Consider the following 26,046-nt stretch of genomic DNA (forward strand, 5'->3'; position numbering starts at 1 on the left):
ATGTGCAACAAGCTGGTTTTAACCGATTCCACATGCAAAAAGTTCACTCTGTAATGAAGCCTGTCAGACACACAAAAGCCATCAGTGCATTTTACCCATATATGGAAATTCTCAAAGACAACTCCGAACTCCAGTGGACTTTGACAGATGATCAATCCTAGAAGCAAGTGTTGCATTAGTAAAGAAGATATGATAGAAAAGTCGAGAAACACACATTCAGCCCGTGGACTTTATACGAACTAGTCCAGTTTGCAAATGTTATTAACATGCGCTTTTCTATTTGTGCTTTCACAAGTTAGTTATCCTTCATGGATGCAAGTAACATTGCATTACACAATATTTGGAATGACAGAGCCCAACTATGTCCGTGAAATCATTACAGAAGTTTTGAATGTTGTCTTCAAAAGACTGGAATCCGTTTTGGTCTTCCAGTTACCCACTCCACAGTTTAGCGCCATAAGCAAACTACGAAAATACCATGCCATCTCAGATTTCTCTGTGCAATTGTTTGGCCAGATGCAACAAGGTAATATAATGTTCAGAAGCATATGTGATGAATGATAGATGGCCCACATTCATCATATTCTTGCTTACTGATCCACATCTTGTGGAAGGTAGATAGAGAGGCTAGGATGGAGCCACCAATCCAGACCGAGTACTTACGCTCTGGTGGAGCAATAATCTGAAAGATAAAGGGGAAAGCTTTATACCATTAGTTTTAACATACTCAAAGCAATAGCACACCAGGTTTACAAGCTGGAAGTCAGAATCTCCAGATCTCAAGGTCGTTATCTATATAAAATTGTGTTCAGAACTAAAGGCATGGAAGCTTGTAGTTTAAACACTTAGGGCCGTATTTATACTCCGTTTGCGCCGAATTTGCGTCGTTTTTTTCGACGCAAATTCGACGCTAAACTAACGCCATATTTATACTATGGCGTTAGAGGCGAATAGCGCCAAAGTTCCCGGAATGTGCGTCATTTTTTAGCGTGAACCCCTTCCTTGCGTTAATGATATGCAAGGGAGGCGTTCCCGTCTAAAAAATGACTCCCAGGCCTTTACGTGGTATTTATACTCCCGGGCAAAAGAGACGCCCGGGAGTGGGCGTGGCTAAAAACGGCGCATTTGCGCCGCTTTTTAACGCCTGGGTCAGGCATGGCGTTAAGGGACAAGTGGGCTCAAAATGAGCCCAGAGTGCCCTCCCCTGCCCCCAGGGACCCCCCCTGCCACCCTTGCCCACCCCAGGAGGACACCCAAGGCTGGAGGGACCCACCCCAGGGACATTCAGGTAAGTATTTTTTTATTTTTTTTTAATAATTTTTTTTGGCATAGGGGGGCCTGATTTGTGCCCCCCTACATGCCACTATGCCCAATGACCATGCCCAGGGGACAGAAGTCCCCTGGGCATGGCCATTGGGCAAGGGGGCATGACTCCTATCTTTACAATGATAGGAGTCATGTTGATGGGGGATGGGCGTCGAAAATAAATGGCGCAAGTCGGGTTACGACGATTTTTTCGACGTAACCTGACTTGCCCCATTTTAAGACGCCCATGCGCCATTTTCCCCCTACGCCGGCGCTGCCTGGTGTACGTGGTTTTTCTCGCGCACACCAGGCAGCGCCGGTCTGCTTGCGCCGGCTAACGCCATTCAATAAATACGGCGCCCGCATGGCGCTTCAGAATGGCGTTAGCCGGCGCAAAACTTTTTGACGCTAAACTGCGTTAGCGCAGTTTAGCGTCAAAAAGTATAAATATGGGCCTTACTTTTACAACTGGCCAGAAAAAGGACTTTGCTTACTCTAGCCAGCTGCTTTTGTTTCTAATTACCTACCATTTTATACTAGGCTCTTGAGATGCTAGTCTCCAGCTACAGTCAATTTCACTTGGCCTTGTGAAGGATAGGAAGAACACCCTTCGACAGATATTTTCTGAGTAAGAGAAACTTGAGATTAAGGAGCATGGGTAATACTTCGGCACAAACTAATTACAATACAATTCCATTATAGCCTAGGTGATTGTAATCCAGTGGACGGGAAATCCATCAAGTTTGTGATGGAGTATTCCATCTGCCGAGATCTAAATCAGCCCTAAGTCCCAATTTCAAGCATGTCAATTTAAATCCACTTCTGAGAATACACTAAGTGTGCTTGCAGAGATTTCGGTAAAATTATTTATTCTGAAGGACAATACATTAAACCTTGTGCCCAGGAAGCTGGTACGTCTGTAGGGTCCTATGGCAGTCTCAACCTTCTTCTTTCACCCTTTGCGAGTGTCACAGTCACTACAAGTAAATTTTTTGCTCCACGTTCAAACTCTAGGAGTAAACTATACTTAGAATTAATTTTCAAAATATCAAGGGCGTCATTTAGTCAAGTTTTCCGAATTCAAAAAGAACAGGCCTCCAAGAGTACCTTCTACTGAAAGCTAATTTTACATTCCCTTGTAGCATTATTATTACCTGTATTATATTATTAATGCTCAGTAGATTTTGGTGCAGATTTGGCCGAAAGTTGTGCACAAATTGTCTATTGATTATCTGTTTTTCTCCCCAGAACGGGAAATAACCTCACAGACACAGGGATTCCCTTTTCTTCCACTATATGGCTTTCCCCAATACTTTTCTATCCTCTCTGTGCTTGGAGTCAATGAAGCTTTATCCTGTGAAAAGAAGTGTTTCCTTCTCCCCCCCTAAGCTACAATAGACTTGTGGGCTCTGAGCTGTAGTGCTGCCTTCACTCCTGTCCCTGTTACTGGGCTCAGACCACCTGATTCAGAGTTTTCAGACCTGATTATTCTGGGCCTAAAGACACTTGTAAATGAAGACGGGATAATTCCATCACAAGTTTTTTGCTCTGGGTGGAATTGCACCACTCGTAATTATGGCCCCAGTGGTGCCAGTATTGGTATCATGAGTTATGGCACTAGTGCTATACATGGCACTAATGTTAGCTAGATTACTACTTATTGGAAAAGAAGTACTTAAAAAGGAAGCATTAGCCAGACCAGTAGAGGTTTAGCTAGTAACAGTTGTAGCAACCTCAGTAGTTCTAATACTGGGGAAACTACTGTAAGTACCTCAACAACCCATAGAATTTAGTTTCATGCAAACAGCATAGAGCCCAATAGTACTAGCTGCAGCAATATTAGTGTGAAAGGGCGTGTGGAGAGTACTATATTTAACTGAGCAAGTACTAACTGGAGTTGGTATGAATGAACCCGGGATTGTTAATATAGTTTTAGATTAAAATGGGTTTGAGAAGACAATACTACTTAAATTTCGTAGATTACTTTAAAATATAGACTGTAACAAGCATTCGCGGTTTGCTGCGCTCACAAGGGGTGTGGCAGGTGCGGCATGCGAGGGTGGGAGGCTGTTAGGGGGTAAAATGTAATCAAAATTTTTAAAATAAAAACTTACCTGATTCACCACCGCGCTGTTCCTCTTTCTCCCGTCACTGCAGGGTCCCAGCCTGCCCTGCAGCCAATCCTGAGCCGCGTCAGGATTGGCTGGGAGTGTCCAGTCAGGGCGCTCCCAGGCAGACTGGGAGTCTGTGTTTGCTCTCTCCAGCCTGGCAACACAGTGCTGGGCTGGAGAGCGCCTACTGCGCATGTGTGTTTGGCTTGCCCATGACGGCCAGCCAAACATACATGCGCACTGAGGGGACTGCGCAGTGCACTCCCCTCATCCTCGACATCCCCAAAGTCACACCCCTTTAACAAACAAAACAATAAGAAACTGGTTTATTATTGTTTCGTTTGTTAAAGGGTTTGCAGATGCTGCTGCTGGTGGGGGGGGGAGGCGACGCTCTTCCGCCCTAACTGAAGAGCCACCGATGGTAACAAGTATCCATTATTAAATTTGCCATTTAAAAATAAGCTTCCAGTCTGTACTGAAAAGAATAGGTTTACAGTGCCTAGCTGAGTAGGGGAGGGAAAACATTCAAACCCCTTTCTCCCCCTACAGACATATATACATCAGAACAGAGCTGGTCACTCTGTCAGGCCAGATGATATCCAGAAACAGAAAACCTAGCAACTCTGCCATCTCACCTTGACATTAATTTTGCTTGGTGCTAGGGTAGTGATTTCCTTCTGCATCCTGTCTGCAAGGCCTGGGAACATGGTGGATCCACCAGACATCAAAATATTTGCATATAAATCCTTACGAATATCAGCATCACACTTCATGATGGAGTTGTAAGCAGTTTCGTGAATACCACAGCTCTCCATGCCTATGGAGAATTCAAGTAGCATCTTAAAAACATGTTAGACATCAGCAGTACCACCACACTGAATACTGGACGATTTAGCTTTTTAAATGCATTATTTGAAGAAAACGCTTACCAAGGAAATATGGCTGGAAGAGAGCCTCTAGGCACCTGAACCTCTCATTGTTAATGGTGATCACCTGACCATCAGGTAATTCATAACTGTTCTCCAGAGAGGATGAAGAAGGAGCAGTGGCCATTTCCTGCTCAAAGTCCAGGGCGACATAGCAGAGCTTCTCCTTGATGTCACGCACAATTTCTCTTTCAGCTGTGGTTGTGAAGCTGTAGCCCCTCTCAGTCAGTATCTTCATGAGGTAGTCCGTCAGGTCACGACCAGCGAAAAGAAAACGAGGGACGGCATGCAGCCGGGCATATCCATTATAGATGGGCACTGTGTAGGTGGCGCCATCACCACACTCTACCACAATCCCAGTGATACGGCCAGAGGCGTATAGGGACAGGACTGCTTGAATGTGAACATGCATAGCTGGTGTATTGAAGGTCTCAAACATGATCTGAAGAACAAGTGATGTTCAGTGCAATTTAGAGAAAAAAGAAGGGGGTAAAAGTTGTGTATGCAGTTTTTAGTTAGTAATCAAAACACTCATTTTCAATTTCTAATTAAAAATAATTTTAACACAATTAATAGAGATACCAGAAACATCATAATGATAAATGTAAGATGTTGACCACCTGATAGAAGTTAAAATGCAATTCTAATGCATTTGAACAAAGCTGCAAATCGTAATGGGGCTGGCATGTGTTAATGGTAGCTATAGAGTGATTTACAGGCTTCTGTTGAATGACACAAGTGTGGAGATATGCATGCAAATACCTATTTGCTGTAGCATATACCATTTGGTACAGTTTCTTAGGATTTTAGCAAACATTAGATAGAAAATTAAATAGATTTTGTTAGAATCTGTTTTTAAAACATTAAGGGTGAAAAAAGGACATGGCAATAACATTAACCTCATTCCAACATTGTAGTAAGAAACGGCAGAAATCTGAACTCTGAAATAGATATTTTATTAGTATCTTCAGCTCTATTTCATAATACTCATTATTGATGATAGTTGACACTACTTGATTGTGATGACGTGAACTGCTCCATAAGGTTTTATAGATGAAGACCATCTGATCACACATTACCTTGCCCTTGCAAACGTATAACCTTTTCAAGCTCTTTTTTTCTTTAATCCCGTCACTCAACAGCACATGTACCTTTTTAGATCTAGCATTAGGCAAGACCTTTTTATTTTACTAAAATTCTATGTATAACATACTTATAAAGACGTTCAGCCATCCCTCTTCATTCTTTGTCTGTTATTGTGTCATTAACATTTTTCTTTGATCTGCTACAGCATGGGGTTGTGGGTCAGCCAACTTCAGCTATTGGCTATCTTCACTTTGAGTGACAGCATTTTTCCCTTTCACAATGAGCCCATCCACACACAAAGTAGTTCTCTGACAATGTGTGCTTGTTGAGACTAAAACATATTTTCGCTTTCAAGCAAAGTTTCTTTTGGAATGACAAGGTTCTGACAGCTTCCCTCATAATAACACTTTGCAAAAACCACAACGAAACAAAAACTCTCTTTACAAAAACATAAAGTTGGATGCCCAGACAAGACCTAGTGGCTTTAACAATGCGTTTTGACTTTAGTTGGCTAGTTATCAAATTGGTAGCCAAAAATGCCTTGGGGATGTAAGATAATTATTGGTACTGAGAGGAAGCCTTCTTTTCCAGCAGTACTTTAGTTACTACAAACACCACTCTTTTTCCACACTCCATCTGTAGCAAACGTTTACAAAGCAGAACAGAGCTGGTTAGCTGTATGCACTGAGACTATGGGTTAAATTGAACCAGACAGGAAGCAAACATGCTGCAAAAACACCTGAACCATTTTAAGCATCCACTCTGAAAGAGGCATCCTAAAGTTAATGCTTACGACATATACCCCGTCGCCCATTCCAAGGATGGCTGTCATCACTAGTAAATGTAAATTGTAAATGTAAATTAGCACTTGTATAGCGCACTACTCACCCGTTAGGGTCTCAAGGCGCTGTACTCATACCGCTATGGAACCCCTCCTGGCTTTTCCCTGTGAGGCGCCCACTCCTGAGCACCCCCAGGGTGAAGCCAGACATCCAAGCGCTGTTGGGGCCGTTGTGGAGATTAAGCAAGCTATTGCCCAGAGTTGCAGAGTGGGACCCATGAATTAGATTAGGCACCGAGGCGAGAATTATCTGGTCAAGGGGAATTGAGCCCAAGACCTGCCGAAGCGGGACTTGAACCCTGGTCTTGAGCCAGATCTCTGCTTCAGGGTCTGCCGCTCTAACCATTGAGCCACACTTCTCCGACCAGGCTACCCTCGGTAAAGGGGGTGAATGCCTTTTGTGACTGACCAGGCAGAGAGAATGAGTGGCAGAGGAATTTAACACTATTTATATGTCCTCTGTGTTAACAGTAGGTGAGAGCCAATTCATTAATTTCAACCTTTATATACGATCAACTTTCGACTAGAACTCACTCACAAGTTGCCTTCTTGCCTCACTTTCGATTCTGCGGAGTTACTTTATATGTACAAATATTGATCGAAATCCTTTATGGTGCAAAATATGTCACTGAAATATAAGTAAACACATTACTCGGGAGAGTCCCCACTTCAGGTGAGTTCACATTTTATTATTATTAGTGTTATGTTCTTAATAAATGCATGTCAACAATATTTTAAAATTGAGTTTGAATGTTCTGTTTCTCGTTGCTATGTGCCACACATTTGTTGGGAGCCATCTTTCAGTGAATATCATTTTTAATTTTACCATACAAAAACAATTGCGACAATGCTAATTAATCTACTGTTTCCACAAATGTGCCTTGTTTTCCAGTAGCGGTAGTAACTGGCACCCCGAAGCTCCAAGAGTTCACATTTTTTTCTCTTCAATTTCTTCCGTATCATAGGTATAATACCAATAAAACAAGATTTTTAATAATGTTCCCATCACCTCTTTTTATACTGGCAACTCCGTGACCAACCCCTGGGGATATTGCCAGAACTTCTCAGTGTCAGTGGCTCATTATATTTTATAAAGAGCAAGAATTAGGCGCCCACCTTCTGTGCTTTCTTGAGTCCGCGTCTTGTACCTCACATCTGGACAACATCGTTCCCGATCGCCGTTCATCACCCAGCTCCTAGCCTGAGAAGAGCAGCGCCTTTTTTCTCTTCAGAGGCCAAACTCAAATTTACATAGTCCACAGTTCATACTATGCCTTTTTTAAATGTACCCTTGATGACAGACATCCTCTCGTCCTTCTGTGCTGTACATCACTTCTCCCAGTGCCTGGGAAATTGTGATTGTTAAGAGCAGCATATAGATTGTGAAACAAAGTGATGTTGTACTACTTTTGATAGCTATATCAGAAGTATGTAGCAGGGCACTTATGAACACCAGCGTAGTATATTAAAGCATAGAAGCAACCGTACTTCTTTCACATAGTGTTACTCACTATGCTGTGTTTTATAAAGCTCTGTTTGTTTGTGCCATCAACCATTGACTGTATTATTTAACTGTGTTGATCTGAATAGCCACACCTCCTTATTTTTTGGCAACATTTGCTTATGTAAAGGCTGTTCTGATTGTTTGGGGGGATTTTCTAGTCTCACTGTTTCCCATTATTTTGCTCTGCAGAGTATGTAGAGTATAGAAGGAAGTGATTCAGCCCTGCCACAATACTTATTGGTTGTGCCACTTACCTAAGTCCTGGTGCAGCTCATCTAGAATAAAATAAACTCACAGCATAGAAAAACATTTCCTGCTTATTGGAAAAGTATGCACTTTTCTCGGAGTAAACGTTTGTCATTGAGTAAATAAAGTAAGGGTCTCATTTACAAGGCCCGTTACGCAGGGCGGCACAATCTGTGCCGCACTACGCCACCGGGAAAGGGCAGAAATGCGCCGCATCCTCAAGACACTGCATATTTCTGTCCTCTCACTCCAACCTGGTGCTCAAATTGCAGCCTAGCGCCAACACAGGCACCCTTGCACCATGGAGCAGGGGTGCCTGCATTGTGGGGATGATTGTTTTTGTGCAGGAAGGGACACCTTCCTGCCCAAAAACAGTCACAAGAGGTGTTTTCTTCTTTCAATGTGTGCTGCGCATTGCTCCTATAGTAGGAGAAAAAAATCGGGGAGAAATAGAGATATTTCTCCCCATTGCGTCTCATTTTTATGCCTCTGAGTTGGCATATGAATCTGACGCATTCCCAGACTTGTCAATCTGGGAATGTCAGATTCCTTTGGGTTTTATGGGTGTTGCATGGGAACACCCACAGCAACACACATGGAACGCCCCTTTCACACAGTGTTATGCATCAAAGAGGTCCATATATACAAGGCCCTGAAAAGCCACGCAAGGTGGCTTTCTGTGGCCTTGTAAATATGGGCCAGCACACTGCGCCACCGGAGCACTAAAAAAAATGACGTTCCAGTGTCGCAGTGTGCCATTACCATTGGTTGTCTTCAATGTTTCTCTCATTTGCTTCATTCTTATTTGTTAACATGTGTGGGGTTTCCTTCCGCTTCTTGTTTATCCCTCGCCCGGAGCATGGATGTAATACTATTTCCTTACACTGCTGGTCTTTTTCAGGCACTATTTTGCTTCATGTTTAAGCACGAGTACAAGTGTTTTCCATCTGTCTGCCTAGTGTGCTTCTATTTTCCACTCTGTGCTGCTCTCTCACATGCATTAACTTTTTCCCCCTGCCCTCTGCACTTCACACTGCTCTCCCTCTGGCCTTTATGCTCCCTCCCGCACCCTTTGTGTTGCTTCCTCCCACACACGCCCTTCTTGTTGTTTCCAAACTCCCTGTTGCTTCGGCACACATTAGCCTCCCCGTGTATCGACTTATAGGGGCATAGCTTGATCAGTAAGATTGGGAGTGTGAGCTTTAGATTTTCCAACAATCACTCTGGCATATTATGTTAAAATACATAATAATATGAGAAGCAAGACATGAGGGAAGCTTAGGGGGAAGAGGAAAGGGAGAGAAGTGCGGATTGCTAGGGGTACTTAAAATTCATCATTTTGTAAAATAATCAATGTTTTAAGACCTCCAATACAGAGACAATACAGTGAGTGGATGTGTGTGTGTGTGTGCCTTTGTCTGTGTGTGTATGTAAAAATCCCAGGTGAAATCGGACCACCTCACCATACCCGACTGAAAGAACCTGTACCCAACTATTTATTAGAGCATATATTTATTAGGGGGATATAACACCCCAAACACCCCGCCACCCCCTGGAAGCTATGCCCCTGTCTGCTTTCCAAAATAAATCACTAAAATGCTTTCAGAGATTTTGTTCCTTTTTATGCAATGATCCAAGTTGGATTGGAAAATAAAAAGGAAAAAAAAAATATCAACATGATTTTATAGACGTGGCATGTGTGGTGCATATGCCTAAAAATTACATGTTATGCTTTTTTTTAAATGTAGTCATGTTGCAAAGCATCAGGGATGGTGTACAGCATAGCTAGAAATCAGTGACAACACCAATAGGGCTCAAAGGCGAGAACTATTGACTTTGCCAGAGATTGTTTCTCTAGAAAGCTTCTAATGAAAGAAATGGATTTCTCAACTTCTCACGCCACTCCTTCAATCAGGTAAATTTAAGGCCAGTGTCCTGCCATTTGATAAAGTTTGTTTTGACCAATGACTTTGTGTTTCACCACTGCGCATATTAGTTGCTCAATGTTCACCAGTAGCACATGGTATGTTTTGTTCAGTTTAGCCGCCTATGGGCTTTGACATTGCATTAGCCATTACATTCTGTATTCTGCCTATTGGCTTTGACATGCTGTATCCAGTCTAGCCGCCTATTGGCTTTGACATTGCATTCCTATTGGCTTTGACATGATGTATTCAGTTTAGCTGCCTATTGACTTTGACATGCTATTAGATATTCTGCCTATTGGCTTTGACATGATATCATATATTACATTTTGTATTCAGCTCCGCTGCCTATTGGCTTTGACATGATATCATATATTACACTTTGTATTCAGCTTAACTGCCTATTGGCTTTGACATGATATTCAGCTCCGCTGCCTATTGGCTTTGACATGATATTCAGCTCCGCTGCCTATTGGCTTTGACATGATATTATACATTACACTTTGTATTCAGCTCCGCTGCCTATTGGCTTTGACATGATATTATACATTGCATTTTATATTCAGCTCAGCTGCCTATGGGCTTTGACATGATATAAGACATTGCATTTTGTATTCAGCTTAGATGCCTATTGGCTTTGACATGACACTAGACATTGCATTTGATATTTAGGTTAGCTGCCTATTGCCTTTAACATGACATTGCATTTGATATTTAGGTTAGCTGCCCATTGCCTTTAACGTGGAGTTAGACATGGCAGTTGAGAATCTAAGCTGTATTTTTCCAAGCTGTGTTTTTGCACCAGAGAACCAAGATGTTTTGCTCTCACAGTAGACTAGACCTGATAAGAGAGAGTACATGGGCGTCGTTTCTCTTCCCTTGAGCTTGGGAACAGGAGTAGTCTTGGAGACCTGGCCAGTCTCCAAAAGGCTTGCTCAGTTTCCCAGGTCTGAGAGGAGGGGGCACACCTTTGTAACGAATGTAACAGGCTGCAGAGGGTCAGATTCGAATCTGCCGGACCTCGTGCTGGAGCTTGGCGCCAGCTGCCAGCATCCCGTGTGGGTAGATGACACTCTTTCTCGCGGCTGACAGGGGTCATCAGCTTGCAGACCTTAGAAAGATGTAGCTGTAAATAGTTCCTACACGGTGAAGTATTTGTTTTGCTTTGCATTCAATATCTTATAAATATAACCTGCTGTGTATATTGCAAACTGATATATTTTGTTTGATTAACGCGGACTTGAAAGCTACTAATTCGTCATTCATATAACAACAATAAAAGTCTTCTTTGACCTCAGAAGTGCATTTCTGTTGTGTTATGTTAGTGCTTAGAAACTAAATAAGAGGAAAGCACTACAGCCAGACAGTGATTATCTGTTTGAAAATAAATTAGCAAAGGAATGCAGACACCTAAAAGAATATTTATGTAAAAACGAATTAAAAAACATTAAATGAGGGGTGTGGCCTGGATGGCGGCGTCCAGTCCTGGCAATGAGAGGTGGAGCGCCTGTGCCGGTGGAGTTGTGGGCGGGCGGTCGAGCGGTGCCGGGCCGAGACTGGCAAGAGCTCTCGAACATGGAGGCCCAGCACTTGCATTGAGCTCCTGAGGTGCGGGGTGCCTGGAGCTGTCGGTGTGGCCCTGGTGTGCCCAGCTCCCAGTGCCGATACCTGGCTGCGGTGGAGCAAGCTGCAACTACTGCAAGGCCCTTTCTTGTCTTCCAGACCCAGCAGGGGGGTGCACTGAGTGGTTGTTCGGGCCGACTGCTGGGAGCTTAGTGAGTCGCGGACGGCACAGCTCATTGCCTGCACCCCTATCTTGTCGTACTTACCTTGCCTCCTGGGCCCCTTCATAAATGGGATGGATTGTTGCATAGGGGACAAAGTTTTTATTGGCCGGGCGTGCTTTCAGTGTGCCTGGTGAGTGCACCATACCACTAGTTTTGCACCAGATCGGCCTCCTTTTGCGGACAGTGCTGGTGGCTGGGGGGAATGCGGCGACCCAGTGCATTCCTATGTGGTGGGCATCATATAGGAAACATGATTTTGATTGTACCAGTGCCCGTCCTGCAATCCAGTGAGGCTCACAGATTATGCCATCCCCAGATGTGGTTTGAATGCTGCTATGCCCCCCTGGTCCCTGGCTATTGCTTTTATAAATCCATGGACTTACTGGCATTATATAGAGAGGAATCATCAAGATATTGACACTGAGACCCATACTCACATTGTTAGCCTACCCCTTACTGGAAGTGACAGAGCACCGCCCTACAGTTCACTGTGACGCCGTGATGACCTAATATTGGAAGTGGGACTTTGATAGCTTGCCCTGGTTGCATTTTATTGCTGTGTTGGGCACCACCATCTCATGGACACTCGCTTCATTACTTACACAGCACATCTCCTCGGCAGCTCATCTCTTGACAAATGTTGCTGCAGGCCAGATCCTGAGAGTGTATTACGGGAGTGAGTGCAAGGCGTAGATAGAGAGGACCTCCGATTCTCCGGCTGTTCTCTCAAGGCGAAACCTGGCAGAGCGAACCTTGCGAGCGTCACCACAGTCCCAGGTGACCCTTAGAGCGTTGGACACCACTTGGGCACATCAGTGACTCCTGCCCATGCTGGTCACCATGGTGAAACTGAAATCCGCGAACACTACAACGTCAGAGATGACCACCTTCTTGTCGACTCCCTTCTCCAGGGACAGCTCCACTGAGACCCTACAACATTTGAAGACAACTCTCAAGGTGCACTCTACAGGAGATATTGGATTCTAAGACATCATTAAAATCAAGAATTGAATTTTATCTCCCTAGATGTCAATTTACTGCGTGCTGATCACAGCAAACTGGTGGACCGGGTCGATGACGCAGAATCATCACTGACCTCTCTACGCCCCACAGTGCAAGATCTGCAAGCTCAGGTGAAATCCCTTGGGGCAGAGTTGGCTACTCTATATTGACGCCCTGAGGATGCAGAGGGTAGATCCCGTCGCAACAATATTCGGCTGTTGGGATTTCCTGAGCCAGCTGAGGATTCTAGTGTGGAACTTTTTGTTGAGAACTGGCTGAATGAGATGATGCTAACAGGGAAGGCCCCTAAATTATTTTTCATAGACAAAGCGCATCGGATCCAGGGTAGACGTCCTACTGCGGGGGCTCCGCCGGAGCCGATTATTTCCAAGCTCCTCAATTTCCGTGATCGCGATCTGGTACTCCAAACTTTCTGGGGACATGGCCCCATGAGATTTGAGGATGCCTTGATCACGGCTTATCCGAACTTCACGGCCGGGGTACAACAACTTTGCAATTCTTATTACAGTGTGATACAAAACTCAGAGAACTTGGTATCAAATATGCTCGTCTATTTCCGGCTAAATTGAAAGTTATATCGGATGAGACCATTCATGTGTTCTCCTCACTGGAGGATGTTTGGACTTGGCTTGTGCCAAAGGCTTGGCACTACAGACAACCAAGGACAAGCCCAAGGGAGATTGGCTGACTCCTCGCAGACCCTGTCGAAATGGAAAACCCAGAGGCAAAAACCGCCCACATGTGATCAGGCAGCTGATGAACAAACCAGGGCAGTACTGGAGGCTTCACAACTCAGTGATAATTCTTTTGGCCCCCTTTCAAGAGACAGCCCATCGGACTCCAACTCAGACGCGGAGGAGTCGGACTTATCTGCGGCAGTGTCCCTCCGCAGGCCCACGGTGACCCCAGATCGGCCGACGACCTGTGTCTGAGGTGACACTGACACTTATAGCTGAGTTGGGTGCAGGTACCGTGAATCAGGTAACTTAAAGTTTTCCCTTGTTACTGGATGGGACAACAAGTGTTACAGAACGTGGACACGAACACTTGGACTCACCACCCTCTATGGCCCCCAGGACTTTCAAAGTGAACTCATGTTGTTGTTTATTATTGTTTATGCTTTGATGTTTTTTTGCTGGGGTACTACGGCCAGGGACGGATTTGTCAATGACTGGGGGGAGATTAATGTTTTTTATCTTTTGCGTTATGTGACTTCTGTTCTGTTTTTGTACTGTTGCCGCACGCACTCCTACATGCAGAGGGCGCACTCACATTGAGGATTTTTCTTACTCCTACACATAGGGGATGGCTGGTATATTGTCTCAGTTTGATGATGGGTAATGGGTTCATCCCCTCATTTCCATGGGCTCATCTTAATCTATGACTGACACGGTTGACAATAGAATACCACGCTATAATTGTATCACATGGAATGTACTGAGATTAGCCACACCGTTTTAAGGGCTATCAGTCCACGTATATTTTAAGCGCCACCATACTGACATTACTAAGAATCAACTATGCAAATTGCGCATGAAATGGAGGGGCCAGGTTTACGGTACCGGTTTCTGTCCTAGATGGTACACTTGAATTCCTACGCGGCCTCCCTCTTGCCCACCTTACTTCCCTCCAACGGACTAATTTGGATGCACCCATCCAATTAGAGGAGATCAAGCTAGCATTGTCTCAGATGACTAGAAATAAAGCTACTGGCTCTGATTGTTTGCTGGTAAAGTATTATTCGGCTTTCTCAGAAATGCAGTCTCAGCATCTACCGGAGGTGTTCCAAGAGGCTCATGATGCCACCCGCCTACTAGCCTCGATGCGGGAAGCCATAATAATAGTCTTAAACACAAGCAGGGTCGCGATCCACCAGATGTTCCTCATACCGCCCCTTATCCTTATTGAACCTCGACTTTTAGATACTTGGGAAAATCCTTGCCAATCGATTATTTCCCTTTATTACCACCCTTATCCACCAGGGTTCATACCTGGACGAAATACATTCCTGAATATCAGGTGCTAGTTGCAGCTGGTTATAGACACACCAGCTGAAACACATGGTGGAGTAGCAGTGTCTCTTTATATCAAAAAAGCATTCGATACCTTTGGCTGGGACTACTAGATGAACACTTTGTATTAGATGTGTTTTGGGTCTGGATTTGTGAGTTGGATACGCACTTATACGCTAACCCTACTACCTGGACATTTGATCTTGGATAGCTTCCCTATTCAATGTAGCACTCGCCAGGGATACCCACTATCCCCTCTCCTCTTTGCTCTTGTAATGGAGCCCCTGGCATCTCACCTACACCTCTGAGCGGTGGATTGGGGGATTGGGGACCTGAAATCCCATCACATAGTATCATTATATGCTGATGAAGCTGACTTCAACAGATTGTCCGGTCTCACTCACACCCGTATCTGAACACAATAGAGGGCAGGCACCCAGCTCCAGGCTTCAGTGGTGTCATGGCTTGTTTAAATACCTTAGGGTACATATTTAACACACTGAGAATGCTCTTTGGGATGGTAACCTGGGACGGGCGGTCTGCTCTATACGGAGCTCCATACTCTTTTGGAGCTCGCTACCTTTGTCACCATTCGGTCGCACTGCAATTGCTAAACTGCTGATCCCACCGAGATTATTATACCTTTTTGCTGCCCTCCCTGTGGTGCTCCCTAAAGCCTTCTTTGAAGAACTAGATGGATTGCTCTTGGAACTGGTATTGGGAACAGGTAGACGCAGGCTGGCCCTACCAACCATACAAGTGCCATTGACGGAGGGAGGGATGGGTGCCCCACATTTCAAACTATACTACGCTCTAGCACAGCTGCAATGGCCTATGTGTTGGCTCTCTCCATCAGCTACTCCGGAACAAGCGGCGGCTAGGGTTGTGCTGGGCGATGCGCCTGTGCTTACCTGGCTGGCAGGCTGCGAATCTTGCTCTCAGCATGAACAGTTCCAGATCCGGGTAGCTCAACATTGTTATCTACAATATATACAAAGAAAGAGATTTCCTGCCCCATACTCCCCTCTTATACCGACAGACCAAGTACCGGGTATGCGTCGCCTGCAATGGCAGCACGACCTTACACCATGGCGTGCGGTAGGATTCACTGAAGTGGGAAGTTTTTCCAGGAAGGCTCATTATTATCTTTTCAAGACATCAGGACCAAATGCAATGTTGATCCTGGACTGTTCCTCTCCTACTATGCTATCAAGCGCCTTCCTCACAGACACAAAATGGACACAGGCACTCAGCCAGATCAAAGAAGTTTCACCGCAACCCCCGATTTCGATACACACAATTTAATTTTCTACATCTAACATACCTAGCCCTGCACTGAATTGTCTGCATTTTCCCAGACACCTCAGATGCCGGCTATCCGATGCAGGGTTTTACCGCATGGTGTGGGAGTGCCCTCATTTGCATAGTGTGGGCAGAGGTTACAACACATACGAACAAAATATCGGGCCATACCCTACACCCTACCCCTGAATCTTGCTTGTTGGAAACAGACCAAAGGCCAAAGGATCTAAACAGTTACATAGATTTGTTGATCTAGCATTTGTCCTTTATAAATGTCAGATTGCTATGGCATTGAAAGCCCCAATGGCGCCGGACACAAAGCAATGGCTGCGGTCCCAGTTGTTGTGGTTTCGAGCCGAAGCCAGTACACTGCAAGCATTACACAACAGGGGCCTGTTGAAGACTGGGATGGGACACTAGGTTACATATATTCTTAATGTGGAAGCTAAGAATGACAATTACCCACCCTGAACGATGGGGATAGTCCCCAATCCCTAATGGCCCACAGCCTGGAGGGCTGATACATCTGCCGACCACAGTCATTCCATCTCTGATATGGAGAACTGCTGATCTGTTCCGAATTGTGTCAAGGACAGCTTGCCCATTACAATCCCTAGGGTGGGCGATCTTCTTGCAATATTCTCAACCTGGCTTACCCGATATTTACTTTTTCTTGGGACTCACAATCAATTTCTTATGTTCCTTGGAACCTCCTGCACAGCCTCCATTGCCTCCTTATTATTGTTTATGTACCATGATATACTTTCTAAGTCATACTGTAGTGATCATATTGCATTATCTAAATGTGTTTGATCTACGCCCTTGCAGAGATACTACAATTTATGATACTTATGTGCACACATACTAGTTTGATGTTCCTCTGCATGATTGCTTTATTGTATCATGTGTTAAACCAAATAAAAAAAAAATATATATATATATACAAAAAACAGAACCTAAATGAAGCTCTGGAAGAAATACACATTTGTAATAGGTTATGACAGCTCAGGGTATAGGTAAGGGTTAGCATACATTTCAACCTTTCTCTGTTTGCGTCTAGGATTTATTAGTGTTACTATTAGCAGGGTGTTCCTCTGGGGCAAGGTACAGCTCGTTCTAAGTTGTGTGGTGCCAAATCTGGTAATGTGAGCTCCTAAGAAGTGCTCCCAAATTTCCAGTAAGGAAAAGCTAACTCTGGGCCTGGAGGCTAAATGCATCCTAACAAAACTACAGAATTGCTAATTCTATACTATAAGGTACAGTACAGTTGGCAACTAGAGAAAAGTAAGTTATACTAGCAGGTAGTAAATCCACAAAAAACAGTTCAGGAAAGACAACCTGAGAGAATTCCAGGGAGAGAAGACTCAGCTCAGGGAAAGGAAGCCTGTGAATGGCAAAATCGAGTAAATGGAAAGCAACAAATTTTGGCCATTAGTCAAACAGTTAAGAGTGTAAAGTCTTCAGCAGGATGGAACACGCACCTGTGTCATCTTTTCTCTGTTGGCCTTGGGGTTGAGTGGAGGCTCAGTTAGAAGTACAGGGTGTTCCTCTGGGGCAACATGGAGCTCGTTGTAGAAGGTGTGGTGCCAGATCTTCTCCATATCATCCCAGTTGGTGACAATACTGTATTCAATGGGGTACTTCAATGTCAGGATACCACGCTTGCGCTGAGCTTCATCACCAACGTAGATGTCTTTCTGGCCCATGCCATCCTTAATGCCACAAGAAATATGGAAAGGAGAAACGTGTAGAAAACAGACATTGTGTAAGTATTCATAAAACATGAATACCTTCTCAAAAAGTGCACATTACATCTCATTTGAATTGAAGTACAAAAGAACATGTAATCATACGAAACAGGGTTCATCTTCATAGAGGGGTCTGGGTTTAGGTGAATATTCAGAGCAAAGCTTAAGTAGTCCACACTAATTCGCCCAAGTCCAACAACATTTATCTGGTTAATTATAAATCATTCCCATTTTTATAATATGTCTCCTTCTTCCTTCGTATGTTTCCCTTCCTTCTTTGTTCTTCTCTCCCTATCTATAGATCTTGCACTCTATTTTTCTCTCTCTCTCTTGACCGGTGAATGTCTACCTTTAGTCCTCTCCACAATTCCACTTCACATTTTCCTCACAGGCATTGCCAGTTTTTAAAAATGATGAAAGTTTCTGTCTCCCTTGTGAAATCAAGATACTAAATCATATTACCAACAGTCTAGGTTTTGTGGGCTTTTTTGCCAGATGAACGCCTTGCTAGTTAACACTGTAAATGTTTTTTTAACTAGCACTTTGACTAGCGTACCTTGCTATTAGAGTCGTAACAAAATAGCTAAACAGGAGCTGGCAAGCTTTTAGGGTTTTTTAAACATATATGTTCTATTTTCATCCCTGTGTGATGTAAAATGTACTTGTCACCTAGAATCTAGGATTCAGTTCATACAGTGTTGCGTGCAAAGGGTTACCTCCTTGCTAGCCCTAAAACATGTACCTGTGTGGGTGGGAGCCCTGTATTAAGTTATTGCAAAGGTCTCCTGGACAGCCCCAAGTTCCAACAACTACATTTTCAAATCACAAGTTTCAGAAACTCCTCTTTAGCGCTTACATTCTCAGGAGGACGTGTTGTCTTTGTAATAACATACTCAATTTTATTTGGGCTCTAAAAGCCTGTGTTTTACCTTTCCTTTTTCTTCTTTAAACAATTATTGTCTCTGTTTTGTGAATATTAGTTATGCCCTTTAGTTTCTGGCTAATTATTTTATTTTTTTAATCTCATTTAAATATTCCCATTTGATGTTTGGAGTTATTGTTGTGCTACGGATTTGTTTTATTATTTATCCTGAATTATTTGTCAAATAATGATAAGAAGACATTCAAAATGGTGGTCCTCACAGAGAACCCCTGGTCACGCATTAACTATAGAATTCAGGAATCCTGATAACTTATCTCCTGTTCTATATTACAGAAACAAATATCTGTGGGGAACTCTACACTCAAGAGATATAAGATGCCAAGGTTTAAAATTTCCCTCTGAGGTCAAAATGCCTGCAAGGAGGACTCCATACACAGCTACTCAGGGTTCCACAAGCACACTGATTTAAACAAAGTTAACAGTGAGGTGAAGGGAAAATCAATGAGTTAAATCATGCGTGGGGCTCAAAACTGTTACCATGAGTTTCATAAGAGTGGAGAGGTAGCCTGAACAGTAACCTTTCTCCCACTGTCAACTACCAAGGTTTTATCAGTTTATCAGCTCAGCACTAATTTGTTTGGTTATAGTCTTGACTTAGTGCTTGCACATAATCTTAACCTTCATTGAGAGACTGCCCAACCAATACTTATCCAGATAGACACCTTAGATCTAATTATTCTGAATCAAATTGTCAGAGAAGATAGATAGCTAAAGTCCTCTGCACTGCTTCTTCCAGAACCCTGGCTTGTTGTCTCTGAAAAGATTTATCTGCCACCCCCTTAGCGATTACGATGCCCCTAAAAAAGGCCTTAAACGTATCCCAAACCATAGCTGGAGATGAAGATCCCTGATTATATTTGAAGAATTCACTTATTTCGGCTTTAGAGGCCTGTACCCATCCCTCTTCCTGGAGGAGTTGCTGGTTAAACACCCACCTTCTAGGTTGAGGCGTAGAGCATTCTGGGAAAAGGGACACTTCTAGCACCAGATAAACCAGAATGCCTCGCCTCGCCGACTGGTTCTTAAAGTGCAGTGTTTTAGATATCAGAAACAAATCAATGCAGGAGGTGCTTCTAAACCGGCTTGAGATGCATGTATAGTCTCTCTCATTTGGGGCACTTATTCTCCAAGGATCACCAAGCATCAACACTTTAACGTAGTCTTTAAGGATTTTTGCAAGTCTAGGTTTCTGTTGTTTTTTTACTCCTAACAGTAGAGTCCATGAATGGATCCTGAAGAAAGTTAAAGTCCCCACCAATAATAATCTTGCCTCGAAGTTGCAAAAGGGATTGAAACAGTCCCACATAAGGGGCTGGATCATCTATCAGAGGCGCATAAAAACTGGCAAAAACAAATCTTTCTTTGGCGATTAAGCAGTGCACCCAGCACCATCACCCTTTGGGGTCGCTAAAAAAGTTGAGTGCCCGAGTACCAAGATCTCTAGCTAGAAAGACTGCCACACCTCTGTGAGCGGCTGGAGCTGCAGCAACCACCTTGAAATCAACAGACCTTTTGAACATGTTAAAGCCCGCTACTTTTTTAGCCGGAATATGAGTTTCTTGTAATAAAATAACTGAGGGATTTAGAGCGTTTACCCTTTCTTCTATTGCAGCCCTTTTTCTCCGATTGTTAAGCCCATTGACATTCCAAGAGACTATTCTTAGTGGGGAGTCCAACCTTGCCATTTGATTCTTATAAAAGATTGCCTAAATATTAAGTAATCTGAAACCACCAGAAAGTTTGGACCTTGGTCTGCATCGGATGGTATCACCCGCACTGTATACGGTCATTCTACGTTGCGCATAGCTACATCTTAGTGTGGTAAAGAAGGATCTTGTGCCCCTTGCCCCCACCCCCACCCGACCCCCTAAACCCTTTCCCCGCCCCTTAGGTGGCCAACACCTGGGACCCTCCTGTCTGGGCAATCCAGGACCACCAGCCCCCCCCCCCCCCCCGGATCCCATCCTTCCCTAATCGGGTGCCTTGGCATGGCCCCTAGAAACCATTGACTGCAAAAGGACTGGAATGTAAGTGCCAAGATAACAAGTTATATTTATACTCTGCGGAATCCGCTATTCTCAAACAAAATCACCCCTCTTATTGCATGATGTGCCCACCCCTTCCCTTCTCTTATTTATATTTTTTCACCTCCTCCTCCTCCCCCTCCCCTTCATCCTGATCGATCAGGCTTTTGAATCTAATGCAAAAGAGTCTTAGCTGCATCAACTGTGTGAACTAAATAGCACTGTCCCTGAAAAAAAACTTTAAGTTTAGATTGCTGCACAAGTCCTGCCGGAGCTCCGGCTTTTTGAAATGCGGGAATCATTCCCTTCAGTTCTCTCCTCCGATGCGCAGCCGTGACCGACATATCTGAGAAAACTTTAAAGGAAGAAGCAGTGAGGAGGAGTTTACCTATCTATCTTCATACCCCCACAGAAAACAATAGAAAATCTTTCGAATTAGCTAAACGGGCACTGTCCAACAGTTTTCTTAAGAAGGATGACATAGGATATCAGACTTACAGACAGAAGGTATATGAAGAGAGTAATTTTACAGGCAAATTTCTGGCCTGGCAAGCTTGAGATCAAATTGCTAGCAATATGAGACATGCATTGAGGTGCCCTGTCTCTGGGGTAAGGCATACTGAAATCATGCTAGAACATTATAGGCAAATTTATAGCCAATCCCAGCATATTGACCTTAAGACCATTAGGGATTTCCTGGGGAAACTGGATATTCCTAGTCTTACGGAAGAAGACAGTGATGCTCTGAAACAGCCATTCACAAAGTCAGAACTCCTTGAGGTTGTTAAAAACCTCCCCATTGGGGAGGCTTGTGGACCTGATGGCTTTCCGGCTGAATTTTATAAAAGTTTCATCTATATATTTATAGACAATTTTTTGTCTTTAATTAGTGGCTTGCTTAAGGGCCAGCGGATCCCCAATTCTTGGTACTCAGGGAATGTGGTTAGCTTTCCCAAGAAGAATAAGGACATATCGTCCAATTTCTTTGCTAAATACAGATTATAAAATTATCATGAAAATTTCAGCTAACAGGCTTAACAGGGTTGTCACTAAACTGGTGCACCCTGATCAGAACGGGTTTATTGCCGGTCAAAAACTTGCAACTAATATGCACTATTTAGCTGAGGCGCTCGACTATTTTGCTTCTAATAAAATTTCTGCCCTCATTCTATTATTAGATGCGGAAAAAGCTTTTGATCTGGTTGTATGGGACACACGTTTTGAAATATTGTCTAGATACAACGTGCCCTCTCAGGTTTCTGCATTAATCCAAAGGCTGTATCAAAACTCTGAAGCCAATATCATAATTAACTCTACCTGTATTGGACAACTTCAAGTTCGACGCAGGCCCCGTCAAGGGTGCCCCCATCCCCTATTCTCTTTGCTCTTTTCATTGAGCCTTTAGCAATTAAAATCAGACAGTATAATCAGATTCATCCCCCACTGAAGTCAATGGGACGATCAAACTCTAAGCGGATGATATAATTATGTTTTTAGATGAAGAGCGGTTCTCCCAGGAAGAGGCTCTGAAGGTGTTCACTGAATTTGAGCAAATTGGTGGCTATAAGATTAACATGAGTAAGACCGATATTATTCTTTGTGGCACTTCTTCCATTAGACTTCTCCCCGAATTAATGCACTGTGTGAATACTAGGTCAAAAAGATACCTTGGGATCATTTTTTCATCCGAAATAGGTGATCTGTATGATCTTAACTATGATCCTTTGCTCCTGAAAACTCAGGCCTTACTTGCACACTGGGGATCTCACGCCCTCTCTATACTTGGCCGAAATGCATTGATTAAAATGTCCATGCTAACAATATGTAACTTTCTGTTTTTGGCCATTCCTTGTGTATTAACGTCTCTATTTTTTAAGAAATTAGAGTCTATGTTTGGCTCATTTATTTGGCAAAATCAAAAGGCTCGGGCTGCATTAAGTACATTATATGCTGACAGAGAAAAGGGGGTGCTTAGCACTACCAAATTTTAAAGATTATTATTTCGCCATTTTTGCACATTACTTTACTAATGTCAAAGCAAACCAACCTATGGGCTGCATATTTACTAAAGATTTTCGTGAATTAATTTGCAGGAAGCACAACATTCCGAATTCCGAATCCTGCACTGTCGGTGAAATCTCCAAAAAAGGTTAGATATGAGATTTTTAAATGGTTCTTTAAAAGAAAATCGGATTTCTTTAGAAGATATTCAATCACATATGTGCACTTTCTTACTCCTCTCGCACAGTTCATGTTGTGTTCTGATTCTCAGCTCGATTCAGACATAGCAAGGAGATGGGATTATGCAGGATTTAGTCAAATTGGGGATTTCCGTATCAATGACAATTGGGAAACCCCCTTAAATATTCAGATGGCCGTTCAAAATGATTTTCTCTTGGTGGGATCCTACAGTATTGTGCTTCATAGTTTCAGGGACCTAGATAGTGATCTAATTATTAATACACAGGCGTTGGTTGCCGAATTAGTTGACCCTCCTGGGATAAGGCGAGCTCGTGCATGGAGAAGGTTACTCCTAGAGCAGAATAAGATTAACCTCTGGGTAAAGGCGGCTAGAAAATGGGTTTGTCAGGAGGGCCTCGACCTGTCAAGGGAGTTTTGGGAGAAGATCAATCATTTAAATTTTACAGTACTTAGAGGTGTGAATTGGCGTTGCATGATACTTTTTAATAAATGGTTATTATATCGTACCCCGCAAGCCTTATCCCAGGGTGGTGCCCAGCTGCCAGTATCTCTGTTTTCATTGTAAGGCACCAGGGGTGGCTGGTTGGATACACGTGATTGGTACATGCCGACTTCTTCAGGAATACTGGGATGGAGTATTTAAGATATTATCAACTATTGCTCAGATCTCTATAATTCCCAGTATCTGGTTGGTGGGCTTGGGCTACAATCCCGGGGCAAGGCTTCCACCCAGGTGGGAAAAACTAGTTTTTATTGCCACTGTGTTTGCCAGATCTCTCCTGTTAAGAAATTGGTGATCTGACCTAATTTCCTCCCCTCCAGAATGGCTGAGTAAAATGGTACAGGTCAGAAATCAGGAAATGAGATATTCCAGGAGAATGGGCGGTGGTAAAATGTTTTCACGGATTTGGGGCAAACTTTTTCTAGACAAGTATATGTAATTATTTTCAGGTTTAATCATAAACTGAATCTGGGTTGTTACCTAGCCTGATTGTATTCATGTGGAGCTATCCTTTTGGAAATTATCAGGAAGGTTATTTCAGATAAAGTATGGAATTGTAGTGCATTTCGTTATTTTGTTGGATCTTGATGAAAATTAATAAAAATAAATATTTTAAAAAAAACAATTTGTCAGCAAAAAGACAAAAACAGAAGTGGTCTGAGCACAGGAAACAAATATGTTCGGAATCTACGTTTTTCAAATGATCTACCATGAGATTAGAAAATATACGAAATTGATTCCAACAACTGAATACCAACAAATACACAGTATTACCAACCCCTCCAACTTCAGCAGAGATCGAGTTATGTTGGCTAGGAAAACATTAACTACAAATTGATCATAACACCTGCCTTTCATGATAAAAAGTGACATTAGGCACTGATCGAGAACTGGCTCAAAGTTTAAACCAGTCAAGACTGATGTGGTGTTGATCCTTTTCACAATGAACAGAGCATTCAGCTCAGATTTTGAGCAAAGTAATTAACTGCAGTTTATTAATTAGAATAAATGAAATGAATAATGCTACATTAATAATATGAAGCCTTGAAAGTCAATATCCCCTATTTTGGCAGTGCTTAAAAAAACTGCATATACCGGCAAAATCATGCGAAAATATTTAATTGTTGCCACAAATGCACTTTATCTTAATTTACCCAATGAGGAAACCTTTGGGCATACTGCTGCAGTTTTTTCTAAAATATATTAAGCAGAGTACCCATAAATAAAATAAAATTAACAACCAACCTAGACCATTCTCTCATTGCACATGAAGAGTACATACTTGCTGTGTTGGCCGTCCCAGAATGGTTGGAAAGGCAACGCGTGGAGCATCATCTCCCGCGAATCCAGCCTTGCACATATGGGTTCCGTTGTCAATAACCAGAGGGGCAACATCATTCTTCATGGTGATCTGTGGAAATGTGAAGAGTCAACAATATTGTTAGCCGTGCGCACATATAATGGACGTGGGCAACTGGGTTGTAAAATGTAATATTAAAAAAGTTTTACTCAATATGCCCACATATTAACTACATAAATATTGGCATTGGATTCAATAGCAAGTACAAATGCAGTTGTGCAAAAAAAAAAAAACAATACGATTCAGTGTTTAATAATAGGAAAAACTGTTCTCCTCCTTGGTATATGGCCTTCCAGGCCACGTTCAAACTTCTGAGCTAGGCACATTTGATTTCATTCATTATTTATGTGTCACCAGACTCGTCTCTATATCTTCAATGTTAATGTGGCTTATAATTTGGACAAAAAGTGGTGTCTATAGAGAAGCGAAACAGAAACCGGAACTCAGAAAAATGGTCTGAACTCTGAAATAATTCATCTATTTGAAGACATACAGCTCCATTAAGCATCTTGCTTCCTTCGTCCCTCGGGAGTTCCTGACCCAAGTGGCCCAGGTCTTTTTCCACCAAGGGCTGGAGTAGGGTATCTGCCTGACAGAGGCTGCCATCACAACAGCAAGAAGCATTATGGCCTCATCTAGGTCTCTGGATACCTCACTGCCCATGTATCACCAGGCCCCTTGTGGTTTCTTAAGCGCGCTTGACTCTGTTAGTGAGTTCACTTCATAGACACTTGTATGTCACTCTCATGAACACTTACCTTGCAAGTGCCTCCACCTGCATCATCATTTCTAATTTTCAAAAGTTCATTCTGTTTCAGTTTTCAAGTAACACCCTTTCTTTTCCGCACTCAAAGGCTTCTGGGATATTCAGTAAAGCCATGTCCGAAGAAATCACGAGGGGAATGGCCAAAGTCACTCCAAGGTAACTATTCATCCATTCATTTAGGATCCTATTTGACTGCATAGTGCAAACCTAGCAGAGAGGTGACAGTAATTTGCTGAAAGCAATGAAGCACAGGCACTGAACAGTAATATAACAAATGAGTGGGGGGGGGGGGTTACTGTGCTAATGTCATGTTATTGAGACCTGCATTGAGCAGTAATGCCATTAATATTGCTTTTCTGCTGATAGAATTCACTAACTTTGCTCTGTGACTTAGAGGACTCTATCACAGGCTAGTAATTTAAGAGTTTATGGT

At 43.1% G+C, this 26,046-nt stretch overlaps 1 protein-coding gene across 2 annotated transcripts; it reads right to left on the reverse strand.

Annotated features, from left to right (window-relative positions):
• Positions 1-538: 538 nt before the first annotated feature.
• On the reverse strand, positions 539-24,895 carry LOC138261236 (actin, cytoplasmic 1-like). Of its 2 annotated transcripts, none has more exons than XM_069210002.1 (5): positions 24,774-24,895; positions 17,550-17,793; positions 4,346-4,784; positions 4,052-4,233; positions 539-682 (listed from the first exon to the last, which is right to left on the reverse strand). In XM_069210002.1, exons 1-5 carry the CDS (start codon positions 24,890-24,892, stop codon positions 539-541), a joined length of 1,128 nt encoding a protein of 375 aa, XP_069066103.1. In that variant the 5' UTR covers positions 24,893-24,895. The 2 variants fall into 2 exon arrangements, with proteins under 2 accessions (XP_069066103.1, XP_069066101.1); XM_069210000.1 differs by having other exon boundaries at positions 17,550-17,780; positions 24,770-24,875.
• Positions 24,896-26,046: the final 1,151 nt, after the last annotated feature.

The sequence above is a fragment of the Pleurodeles waltl genome, chromosome 10 (assembly GCF_031143425.1).
Source record: "Pleurodeles waltl isolate 20211129_DDA chromosome 10, aPleWal1.hap1.20221129, whole genome shotgun sequence".
Taxonomy (NCBI): Eukaryota; Metazoa; Chordata; class Amphibia; order Caudata; family Salamandridae; genus Pleurodeles; species Pleurodeles waltl.

Excerpts from the sequence above, each read along its gene's own strand:
- LOC138261236 (XM_069210002.1), bottom strand. The coding sequence starts at position 24,892 with ATGAAGAATGATGTTGCCCCTCTGGTTATTGACAACGGAACCCATATG. Across the intron at positions 17,794-24,773 it reads ATTCTGGGACGGCCAACACA|TTGTGGCATTAAGGATGGCA; the intron begins GCAAGTATGTAC and ends TTTCCATATTTC. Across the intron at positions 683-4,051 it reads CAAGCAAAATTAATGTCAAG|ATTATTGCTCCACCAGAGCG; the intron begins GTGAGATGGCAG and ends TTTATCTTTCAG.